The sequence below is a fragment of the Anomaloglossus baeobatrachus genome, chromosome 1, assembly GCF_048569485.1.
Source record: "Anomaloglossus baeobatrachus isolate aAnoBae1 chromosome 1, aAnoBae1.hap1, whole genome shotgun sequence".
NCBI lineage: Eukaryota > Metazoa > Chordata > Amphibia > Anura > Aromobatidae > Anomaloglossus > Anomaloglossus baeobatrachus.
This window is the reverse complement of record NC_134353.1, coordinates 946,606,494-946,619,290: the sequence shown is the minus strand read 5'-3', so window position 1 is coordinate 946,619,290 and position 12,797 is coordinate 946,606,494. Positions and strand designations below refer to the sequence as shown.

At 45.1% G+C, this 12,797-nt stretch overlaps 1 protein-coding gene across 1 annotated transcript in view; it reads left to right on the top strand.

The window, feature by feature from the left end:
- IL31RA (interleukin 31 receptor A) overlaps positions 1 to 12,797 on the top strand; it is an 88,078-nt gene that overhangs the window by 26,479 nt on the left and 48,802 nt on the right. The window contains exons 2-5 of the mRNA XM_075343757.1: positions 517 to 685; positions 4,537 to 4,821; positions 10,219 to 10,333; positions 10,406 to 10,563. Coding sequence (XP_075199872.1) covers positions 538 to 685; positions 4,537 to 4,821; positions 10,219 to 10,333; positions 10,406 to 10,563 — 706 coding nt within the window. The 5' untranslated portion in view covers positions 517 to 537. The remainder of the gene's footprint in view (positions 1 to 516; positions 686 to 4,536; positions 4,822 to 10,218; positions 10,334 to 10,405; positions 10,564 to 12,797) is intronic.

The following is a 12,797-nucleotide window of genomic DNA, read 5'->3' as shown; positions in this document are numbered from 1 at the left end:
CACTCACTATTCTGCTGGTGCAGTCACTGTGTACATACATTACATTACTGATCCTGAGTTACCTCCTGTATTATACTCCAGAGCTGCACTCACTATTCTGCTGGTGCAGTCACTGTGTACATACATTACATTAGTGACCCTGAGTTACCTCCTGTATTATACTCCACAGCTGCACTCACTATTCTGCTGGTGCAGTCACTGTGTACATACATTATATTACTTATCCTGTACTGATCCTCAGTTACCTCCTGCATTATACTCCAGAGCTGCGCTCATTATTCTCCTGGTGTAGCCATTGCAGGGAGGTGAGGAGTATGTTGCACATAGGCAGCTATTGATTACCCATCTGTATTTGCACCTATTGAGGTAGATACAATTGAGTGCAGGGAGGATCATGTCTTCCCTTGGGAGATCTTGAGGATCCCGGTCAGATTCCATACTTGTTATATTGTGTTTCACTTGTTTGAATTTTTCCACATTTTGCACTCCATGTAACATCTGTGTTTCTTTCCTCAGTATTACACCCCTGACCTGCACATGGGGAAAGAGAAGGAAATGAGATACAGTCTCCGCAGACTCCTTCCCTCCACAGAGTATGTGGCCGCTGTACGGTGCATTGGGAACAGTGGTCAGCTACTGTGGAGTGAGTGGAGCGCTGCAGTCACAGGAATAACCCCAGAAAAAGGTAATTGTAGGTGTATGCAGTATGTACATTCAAGACCGGATAGACACATAGGATCCTTAGAAAATTGCTACACTTTAAATCTCCAAATACAGAGAACCAAGCTTATTAAATAAATATGGTACCAGAACCAAGTTTAGTACATAAATAAAGAATTAGAGCCAAGCCTACTACATAAATGCAGTACCAGAACCAGCATAGTTACAGTAGATGAACCAAGCCTTGTGCATAGATACAGTACTTGAGCCAAAACGAGTGCACACATAAAGTACCAGCAACATAGATACTTTACCAAAGTCAATCTTACTACATAAATACGTTTCCGGAACCAACCTTTCTACATGGACACAGTAACAAATCCAAGCTTACTAAGTGAATTTAGTACCAGAAAACAAGTGTGCCACATAATTACTGTGGTAGAAACAAGATTAATATATGGATATATTACCAGAACGAATCCTACAACATAGATACAGTACCAAGAACAAAGTTACTACATAGATACATTACCACAACCAAACTTACTACATACATTAGAAGAATCAATCTTATTACAAAACTATAGTGTGAAAAACAAGCATAGTTAATAGTGATGCAAACAACTTTAGTTTATAGAAAGATTACTGTAACCAATCTTACTACGTAGATACAGTACTGGAACCAAGCTTAATAAATAGAAACAATACCAGTTCCAAGCTTACTATATAAAGTTTCAGAAGCAAGCATTGTACAGAAATACAGTACTGTAACTCAGCGTAGTAAGTAGATATAGTGAAATTACCAAGGCCAATACATATATACAATACTAGAACTATGCTTACTACATGGATACAGTACCAGAACCAAGCTTTTTCAGAGATACGGTTGTGGGACTAAGTGTAGTAAATAGAAACATTATCAAAATAAAAACATGAGTGGCAAAGAGCAGCAACAAAAGTAATAAAAAATATATAACAATGGTAGAGAATGAACGCACGTCTAATCAGGCATCTGGGCAACTAGTTTCTGACTAGTGTGGTCCTTTGTTTGAGCTGAGCTAGATAAATTACAAAAAAACAAGCTTAGTACATATAAAAAGCACCATATTCAAGCTTTCTACATAGATAAACTTCTGGGACCAAGAAACAGTACCGATACTAACCATAATACAGTATATATATACCATGCTAGAACCAAGTATACTACATAGATACAGTAACCAAACCAAGCCTACTACATATACAGTACTTTAACCAATTCTACTACATACACAGTACCACACCCAAACACGCTACATAGATTCAGTAACCGAATAAAACTACTTATGTAGATCCAGAACTAGAACCAAACTTACAAAATTGATACAATACTAGAACCATGCTTTCTACATAGAAAGAGTAACCAATCCAAGTCTATTACATAAATACAGTACCAGAACCTAGCTTGCTACATGATACAGTACTAGACCCAAGCTTATTAAATAAAAATAGTGCCAGAACCAAGTGTACTACATGAACATAGTAGTAAGACCAAGGGGAGTAAATAGAGACAGCATCAAAACTAAGCCTTCTACAGAGATACAGTAACTGAAGCAAGTGTACTATATTAACACAGTATAAGAACCCAGTTTGCAACATTAATACAGTACTAAAACCAAGCCTACTGCATAGGTTCTGTAGCAAAACCAAGCCTACTACATAGATCTAGTACTAGGACCAAGGTCAGTAAATAAAAACAGTACCAGAACCAAATTAGAACCAAACATATTACATACAGTGCCTTGCAAAAGTATTTGGCCCCCTTGAATTTGTCAACCTTTACCCACATTTCAGGCTTCAAACATAAAGATAAAAAATGTAAATTAATGGTGAAGAATCAACAAGTGGACACAATTGTGAAGTTGAACGAAATTTATTGTTTATTTTAAACATTTTTATAAAATAAAAAACTGAAAATTGGTGCGTGCAATATTATTCATCCCCTTTACTTTCAGTGCAAGAAACTCACTCCAGAAGTTCTTGAGGATCTCTGAATGGTCCAATGTTGTCCTAAATGACTGATGATGATAAATATAAGCCCCTGTGTGTAATCAAGTCTCCGTATAAATGCCCCTGCTCTGTGATAGGCTCAGTGTTCTGTTTAAAGCGCAGAGAGCATCATGAAGACCAAGGAACACAACAGGCAGGTCCATGATACTGTTGTGGAGACGTTTAAAGCCGGATTTGATTACAAAAAGATTTCCAAAACATTAAACATCCCAAGGAGCACTGTGCAAGCGATCATATTGAAATGGAAGGAGCATCATACCACTGCAAATCTACCTGGCTGTCCCTCCAAAATTTCATCTCAAACAAGAAGACTGATCAGAGATGCAGCCAAGAGGCCCATGATCCCTCTGGATGACTGCAGAGATCTACAGCTGAGGTGGGAGAGTCTGTCCATAGGATAACAATCAGTCGTACACTGCACAAATCTGGCCTTTATGGAAGAGTGGCAAGAAGAAAGCCATTTCTCAAAGATATCCATGAAAAGTGTTTAAAGTTTGCCACAAGCCACCTGGGAGACACCAAACATGTGGAAGAAGGTGCTCTGGTCAGATGAAACCAAAATCAAACTTTTTGGGAACAATGCCAAACAAAATGTTTGGCCAAAAAGCAACACAGCTCATCACCCTGAACACACCATCCCCACTGTCAAACATGGTGGTGGCAGCATCATGGTTTGATCTGCTTTACTTCAGCAGGGACAGGGAAGATGGTTAAAATTGATGGGAAGATGGATGGAGCCAAATACAGGACCATTCTTGAAGAAAACCTGTTGGAGTCTGCAAAAGACCTGAGACTGGGACGGAGATTTGTCTTCCAATAAGACAATGATCCCAAACATAAAGCAAAATCTACAATGGAACGGTTCACAAATAAACGCATCCAGGTGTTAGAATGGCCAAGTCACAGTCCAGACCTGAACCCAATCGAGAATCTGTGGAAAGAGCTGAAAACTGCTGTTCACAAACGCCTCCATCCAACCTCACTCAGCTCCAGCTGTTTACAAAGGAAGAATGGGCAAGAATTTCAGCCTCTCCATGTGCAAAACTGATAGAGGCAAACCCCCGAGCGACTGCAGCTGTAATCACAGCAAAAGGTGGCGCTACAAAGTATTAACTTAAAGGGGATGAATAATATTGCACGCCCCACTTTTCAGTTTTTTATTTTTTAAAAATGTTTAAAATAAGCAATAAATTTCGTTCATCTTCAAAATTGTGTCCACTTGTTGTTGATTCTTCACCAGAACATTAACATTTTTATCTTTGTTTGAAGCCCGAAATGTGGGTAAAGGTTGAAAAATTCAAGGGGTCGAATACTTTCGCAAGGCACAGTAGATACAGTACTAGAATCATGTCTATGATGTAAAACATTACTAGAACTAAGCTTGCTACATAGATACAGTAACAGAGAATCTTACTACATAGATACAGTACCATAACCAAGCGCAGTACATAGACAACTAAAAGCTTCATAGAGATCTTATAATATTGAAGATATATGGTGCTGGACCGCATTTTAATTAATCTTATGTATTTTTTAGTTAATATTTGGTAAGGTAGTGTGTTTAAGATTTTTATCAATTGGCCAGTGCAAAAAATTATTACAAAGAATCTCCCTTGGTATGGAGGACCTGTCCTGTCCAGCACTACACAATGTATTGCTTTGTTTCCTCTGTGCTAGTTCTGCAGGGAAATTAATGATTTAGTGTTTAGGGTTATTAAAGAGGGTATATGTAGGCTTACACCGTGCTCCTAATCTCTTCCAGGAGTAGATCTTGATGTCAGGTTCGCTTTAAGACTTATCATTAGCTCCTTTTTCATTATCTTGCAGATATTCACGCAGCGATACAAGGTGCAGAAATATTTCCAAAAATTACTTATGCTTTGAGAGGGTCTAGCGTCACCCTTCACTGTAAATTGGGCACCTCGGGTTTTATAGAAGATGTATATTGGGAGCTGAGCCCGGATGTGGCTCCAGAAGCGGTCCATGAGATTGTCAGTGACGCAGTCAGCAGGATCACCATACCCAGCCTGTCAGCTGACAATGTGGCGGTGACATGTGGCATCCGGACACCCAGTGAGCAGATACTGGACCGACACACCATAACAAGTGGATGTGAGTATTAGTGACCAGATCAGGACTGTTCAGCTTGTTAGCAAAGGCCTGAATGTTTTGTAGTAAAGTTGATTGATATTTGGGCATGTTCAAAATTCCTCCGTCCTTAACTTTCCAGCTGCCAAAAACAGCCCTACAGCACAATGCTGCCTCCACCATGCCTCACTGTGGGGAGGAGGATCTTCTGGAAATGCGCAGTGGTGACTGTGCACCTTTTGTAATTAAGGTCAAAAGGTTTCACTCTTGGTCTCATCAGGCATTACATGTATCCCGCGTGCTTTTGGCAGATATGATGGAGGTTTTTAGCCTCCCGGACTAATTTTCTTCTTGTGTTTTTATCAATTTTTGAGATTCCTCCAGTTCTCTGTAATGTCACTGAGCATCCATGATAGATCCGTGACGCCCTGTCACCGCCAGGTGGTCACACAGAATAGGCCCCCGCATAACACCTTCCCACACAGGGTCACACCAGCCAACAAAACCCTAGTCACCCCCCCCCAGGGTAGGAAAGGCACACTAGTGGGCGGGACCAGGTGGATGGAGAACGCCCACCTAGGGGTCTGGAGAACCCGGGGCGGGGAAAAGCAGAGTTGTACGTAGATAGTTGGAAGTTAGAGTTCAACTGGAAAGGAGTCAGACAAATGGAGTGGAGGAGTTGAGAGGAGAAAGTGAAGTGCGGAGTCAGAAAGGAAAGGTGTCGTGGTTGGAGCCCCAGCGTACTGGCTAGGTGGCAGATGGTGGTCTGTGTCTGTCAAGAGACGGGAAGACGGCTGCCGAAGATCCGAGGTGGACCGGGGCAGGGTTGGAGCCCGCCGGTACCGACACTGGAGAACCGACCCAGAAACCGTGCACAGAGGGGGTACTTGGACCCTGAAGCCAGGACCGCAACCAACGGCCTAGCTAATTAACCAATTGAGGGCAGGATTTTAGGTCCTGTCCCAACCAAAGTCCCAAAAGCAGACAACACCCCACCGCGGGGGATAAGGCATCCGCCAGGGCCCGGTAGATCCCAAGGGCCAGCGTCAGCGGGCACGGCTCCCAACCAAAGTACCGGGAGCGGACTCCCGTGTTTCACACCGGGAAGTCCACCGCACCAAAAACACAGAGGAAAGTGACACAGACCATCAGCCCGGGTGTGGGACCAGAATACACCCGGCCGCGGCGGCCGGCCACCAGCACCTTGGTTTACCATTGGACTTGTGTGATTCATTCAATCGTGAGTAAACTAACATTCCCTGGTCTGACCGGGCGCGCCGGCCCCTGCAATCATCACCCTCAGCACAGAGATACTGGGCCTCGGGGCATCCATCCCTACCCACGGAGGGGTTAACATCCAGCTGTCATCCCATCGCCCCAGGGTGTTCCCCAACAGCAGCGGTGGTACTACATCTCACCACACACCGTGGGTGGCGTCACAGACTGTTTACGGCAAATCCCGTACAAATACGTCCCCTTTTATTTGAAGTGTCCGCGCGACCCCCGGGTCCGGTAGAATCCCTCGAGCCAAACTGCGGATCCGGATCCAAGCAGCCCGGTTGCTGGCACGGGGGCGGCACAGATCCAATGCCTTGGAAGTGTTTTTATACCGTCTCCTGATTGATAACTTTCCAAACTGAGACCCTTTGCTGTGTTGTCAGCTGTTTACAGGCCAGAAAATGTTCCTAGAACAGCAAAACTTTGTCTGGGGTTAATCAGAATCGCTGAAATGACGACGGCCAAGTGCTGACTACTATGTAACATTAGAGCAAATATGACTGGCTGATCCTGAGCACAACCAATCCCCAATTGTAAGGGTGCTCACACTTATGCAACCACATTTTTGTAGTTTTGTTACTTTTATTTTCTCCCCATAACTTTTTTAATTAGTTTCTCACTGAATTTATACAGATTATAGGCGACAAAGTCCTGACATCTTCTTCATAGTGTTCTTTTTACATGACAAAAACATAGATTTTTATTTGATATTTTTAACCCCTTCATAATCTGTTAATTTTCAGCTTTTTCATGTTTCTTTTTTATCCTAGAGCCATAATTTGTTTATTTTTCTGTCCCCATATACGTATCAAGGTTGTCTATTGGATGAGCTGTAGTTTTGCGTATTCATTCATCATATAATAGAACGAAAAATGGGGAAAATTCCAACTGCTGTGAAATGGTTACAAAAAATAAATGCAATTCCACCATTATTATTTGGGCTTTGATTTTACAGTTAAAATGAGTTGGTAGGCCTTGTGCCCACAGGGCGGTTTTTTTTTCTAGCGTTTTTCCTTGCTTTTTTTTTTTTAATCAATAAAAGCAAAGAAAAAACATCCCAGCAAAGCCTATGAGAATCGTGACTGTGCACACGCTGCTTTTTTTCCTTACTTTTTTTGTTGCAGAAAAAAGAAGCAACATGTCAATTGTTTCACCTTTTTCCCCCTATTGACTTCAATGGAGTCAGTGAAAAACACAGGAAAAACGCATGTGTAATGCCCACGTTGATTTTTATTTGTGCTTTTTGACGTCACTGGGGTTCCCCGCAATAGAGATGAGCGATCCTGATCGTCAAAGATCGGAAAATATTAACACTAGAACTACTGGACTCGTAGTCACAGAGGAGAAATACATAGTGCGAAGTAGTCAAAATGACTACTTCAGTAGTTCTAGTGTTAAAAGCATACGATCTTTGGCCAGATTGGGACCGGACATCTAATTATTTACTGCAAAAGATCAGTCCAGGATCAAAATCCATGTAGCATCAGTGGTGCTCTGTTTCTATCGGTAAAGTCCTTGCAATGATACTAATGATTGAAAAACTGGTGGCCGGGGGCAAGTGTCCCAGTCTTGTGATCCATTGTGGCACCAACAGTTGCTAAAGATCATTATACACATGCTACTAAGGCTGCTTTCACACATCCGGCTTGAGCTGTGCGGCTCAATCCGGCTGTGCAAGCTATGCAACGGATGCGGTGAAAACACCGCATCCTTTGCATACGTTTTTCCCATGCGGCCCGTCCGGTTTTTGCCGCTTGCGGCATGCTACTGAGCATGCGCAGTGGCAAAAACCGCATGTGGCGGCCGGATGCGTTTTTTGCCGCATCCGGCCGCCATAGGCATGCATTGAAAAATCTGCCGCGTCGGCCGGATGCGGCGCGATGCGGGTTTTTTTTGCCGCACGAAAAAACGTGCCAGGCAACGTTCCATCCGGCCGCCGCATCGGCTAAATCTGCCGCATGCGGCAAAAACCGGATGGAACGCAAGGCCATGCGGCACAATGCGGCACTAATTAAAGTCTATGCAGGAAAAACGCAACCGGCAGCAAAAAAAAAACGGTTGCCATTTTCCTGCAAAGTGCCAGATTGTGCCGCATTGCAGAAACCGGAGGTGTGAAAGCAGCCTTATATTTACTGACGATCGAATCTGCCACCAGTCTAATGTGTATGGGGGCTGCCTAACTCCCCCTCCCCCCCAAAGATGATGCACAAATGCTTATATTACTGGGAGAGACTTGACAGAGCTCACATCCAGCCTATATTACTGGAAGAGACACACAGACCTCACATCCAGCCTATATTACTGGGAGAGACACATAGACCTCACACCCAGCCTATATTACTGGGAGACACAGAACTCACATCCAGCCTATATTACTGGGGGAGACACACAGACCTCACATCCTGCCTATATTACTGGGAGAGACACACAGAGCTCACATCCAGCCTATATTACTGGAAGAGACACACAGACCTCACATCCAGCCTATATTACTGGGAGAGACACATAGACCTCACACCCAGCCTATATTACTGGGGGAGACACACAGACCTCACATCCAGCCTATATTACTGGGAGACACACACAAAGCTCACGTCCAGCCTATATTACTGGGAGAGACACACAGAGCTCACATCCAGCCTATATTACTGGGAGACACACACAGATCTCACATCCAGCCTATATCACTGGGAGAGACACACAGATCTCACATCCAGCCTATATTACTGGGAGAGACACACAGACCTCACATCCAGCCTATATTACTGGGAGAGACACACATACCTCACATCCAGCCTATATTACTGGGAGAGACACACAGACCTCACATCCAGCCTATATTACTGGGAGAGACACATAGACCTCACACCCAGCCTATATTACTGGGAGAGACACACAGACCTCACATCCAGCCTATATTACTGGGAGAGACACACAGAGCTCACATCCAGCCTATATTACTGGGAGACACACACAGATCTCACATCCAGCCTATATTACTGGGAGACACACACAGAGCTCACATCCAGCCTATATTACTGGGAGAGACACATAGACCTCACACCCAGCCTATATTACTGGGAGAGACACATAGACCTCACACCCAGCCTATATTACTGGGAGAGACACATAGACCTCACACCCAGCCTATATTACTGGGAGAGACACACAGACCTCACATCCAGCCTATATTACTGGGAGAGACACACAGACCTGACATCCAGCCTATATTATTGGGAGAGACACACAGACCTGACATCCAGCCTATATTACTGAGAGAGACACACAGATCTCACATCCAGCCTATATTACTGGGAGAGACACACAGATCTCACATCCAGCCTATATTACTGGGAGAGACACACAGACCTCACATCCAGTCTATATTACTGGGAGAGACACACATACCTAACATCCAGCCTATATTATTGGGAGAGACACACAGACCTGACATCCAGCCTATATTACTGAGAGAGACGCACAGAGCTCACATCCAGCCTATATTACTGGGAGACACACAGAGCTCACATCCAGCCTATATTACTGGGAGAGACACACAGAGCTCACATCCAGCCTATATTACTGGGAGAGACACACAGACCTCACATCCAGCCTATATTACTGGGAGAGACACACAGATCCCACATCCAGCCTATATTACTGGGAGACACACACAGAGCTCACATCCAGCCTATATTACTGGGAGAGACACAGAACTCACACCCAGCCTATATTACTGGGAGAGACACACAGAGCTCACATCCAGCCTTTATTACTGGGAGGTACACACAGACCTCACATCCAGCCTATATTACTGGGAGAGACACACAGACCTCACATCCAGCCTATATTACTGGGAGAGACACTCAGACCTCACATCCAGCCTTTATTACTGGGAGAGACACACAGAGCTCACATCCAGCCTTTATTACTGGGAGAGACACTCACAGACCTCACATCCAGCCTATATTACTGGGCGAGACACTCAGACCTCACATCCAGCCTATATTACTGGGCGAGACACTCAGACCTCACATCCAGCCAATATTATAACTGCTGACTAATCGGTGCTGAGAAAACAATAAAATTTGCTCCATCATTAACTTGCTCTTTATCAGTGCTCGTTTTTTTCTCTTCTTACAGATCCACCAGAAACTCCCAAAAATGTTTCCTGTATTTACTTTTATAAAAAAAATATCACGTGTAGCTGGACCCCCGGAAATTACCCCAAAATCCCCACGACCTTCCGCCTGACTGTGTAAGTGTTACCTCTCTGTGCTTATCTCTCTATAGGACGCCACTCTGACCTCAATCACTTTCTGATTTTCAGGCTAAACGATACCGATAAGCAGTGTACAACAACCACAAATTCCTGCTCCTTCCTCATCACCGATGATCAGCTCGGAAGAGAATATCATGTAGATCTGCGGGTGGAAAATGGACTCGGCAAAGATACAAGACAATTCACAGTGAATACGGCAGAGATAGGTAAATCCTGCTGAATTTTTATTGCTGTAATAAGTTATCCCTGGCATATTCCTTTCCCTACAGCTGCATATTATTCTCCTTTCCTTGACTGCTGAATACAAAAAAATATCAATTTATTAGTAAATACTGGACATGAAAAAAGGGAGAGGAGGGGGATGCAGCTGCAGTTTCTCATTCTGTGATTTAATGGATGGGTGGTGTGAGGCAAATCCCGGGATATGAAGATGAATTATGACTCCAGTCATAATCTCTCATCACTCCCTGGCAGTGCCCCCTCCCTTCTTGTTCTCAATGTCCAGCATCTGTGAAGGTGTTACACCTCCATGGCCATGTCCTGTGATATGGAAATGAGGTGGTGTGGGAACAATGGACACAGGATGACTCCCTGCCGTCACCCTGTAACAAGAGTTGTATCTCATTAGCAAGGCTATGGAACTAGCAGACAGAACGACTCCAGTAAAAAATGGTTCATATCTCGCAAGCCATATTTCCGATAAATATGGCAACCATAAAAATGGTGTCTCCGCATGTGGACGATGCCGGCACACCCTTTTTATGGGAGCAGGACATTGGGAAATGCCCCAGGCGTGATATCAGCCAATGGGGAACTGGCAGACAGGTCATGAGTCCCCTCGTTCTGTAGCTAAATTCATAACTGTCACAATGAGAGCATTGGCGTCCGCCTACGACGCTCCCAGGCAAAGTTATGGCCAATATCCCCTTTTGCTGGATAATTCTGATCCATGCAGGGGGAGTGGCAGTGCTTCCCTGTGAGGTCACTAAGGTAGGAGGGGACCTGGATCTGCCCAGGTTGATAACCCTACTTCGGCCATTTTCCAGCGTTCTTTCGCTGGGGGCACGTGTAGGAAACATCTGTGGGAGTTCCTGGAAACCTGGTCTACAGCGCCCCCCTGTGGCCAGACGCACAAGGTAACTGATTGAATTGCATACCTGTTTGAAAACCATGCTCTATCTGTAACTGTACTCTGACATATGTATATTCTGTAGATTCCCTATTGTATATATTGTAGTTTCTAGTGTGCTTTAGGCTGATTAAATTATATAATTAATCTTGGGCTGTTCTGTTATCTCGATCTTGAATCCCACGTCTGTGTGTTCGGCTAATAGTTACCGTAAATCGGTTGGTGGCAGCGAATTGTGCCAAGGATTATTGTGGGGAGGCCAGTGAGATTCGGGGAGATTTTATATATTCCGCCCGCGGAGGTCGGGGGAATATATACCTTACTCTCACCGGGGACCCTTCAATAATCGGCATAAGTAGTATAGCGGCCTCCTTGCTTATTGTCGGGCAATTCCATAATTGGCCTGACTATAAGAGGGGCGCTAGAGAGCGCGTCACGTGCTCTGTCTGTCGGTCGGGAGGTATAAAGGAGGGGTGACCCCCACTTGTTACCCCCCGATTGTGACGTACTGGTAGCCAGCGCGGGGGATTTCTGAGTGACCCCCCCGGTGGTTTGTGACATATTGGTGGCATAGCGGTGGGATCGAGATAATAGTGTGTGTGAGTGTGAGACCCATACTCCCAGACACTAAAGACTGCCTGCAGCAGCTGTGGCTGCTGGGGTCTTCAGACTAGCTCAACACTAGAGTGTCAGAGTGCAGATACTGTAAGGTGTGTGGAGGCATCAGGTGTCAGTTCTGTGTCAGTGACCAAAAGTCTGCAAGAATGGCTGATGGCACCAGGAGCAGAGCTACGCAACTGGCCAATGCTAAGGCAGGAGCCGAAGAGAGGGAGGACGGTGCTGTGGACAGCAATGAGGAGGTTGCCCACGAGTCCTCCAGGAGCTCGACGCCAGAAAACCGTTCTGCCGAGGACATTGCGCAACCTGGCACTGCTGGACAAGATGAGGAGGAGCTCACCCAAGGTTCCTCAACGAGCCAGATGCCAGCCCTCCGCTCTGAAAGGGACAGTGAATCGCCTAGCTCTGCAGCGTGCCGCAGATCACCACGTGCCATTCCACCGAGCCTGGGAGGCTCGGATAGCCTTCTTCAAATGGCTATGGCCCTTCTCCAGGCTGGAGACCAGAAGGGCTACAAGGAACTCCTGGCAGAGCGCAGGGCAGAGCGGCACGCAGAGCGTGAGGCTGCGGAGCGAGAGCGGCAGGCAGCGCGTGAAGAGCGAGAGCGACAGGCAGACCGTGACTACCAGCTGCAGCTAGCTCAGCTCCGGCCCTCATCAGCCACATGTGACCTTCGAGACACCAAACTTCCAA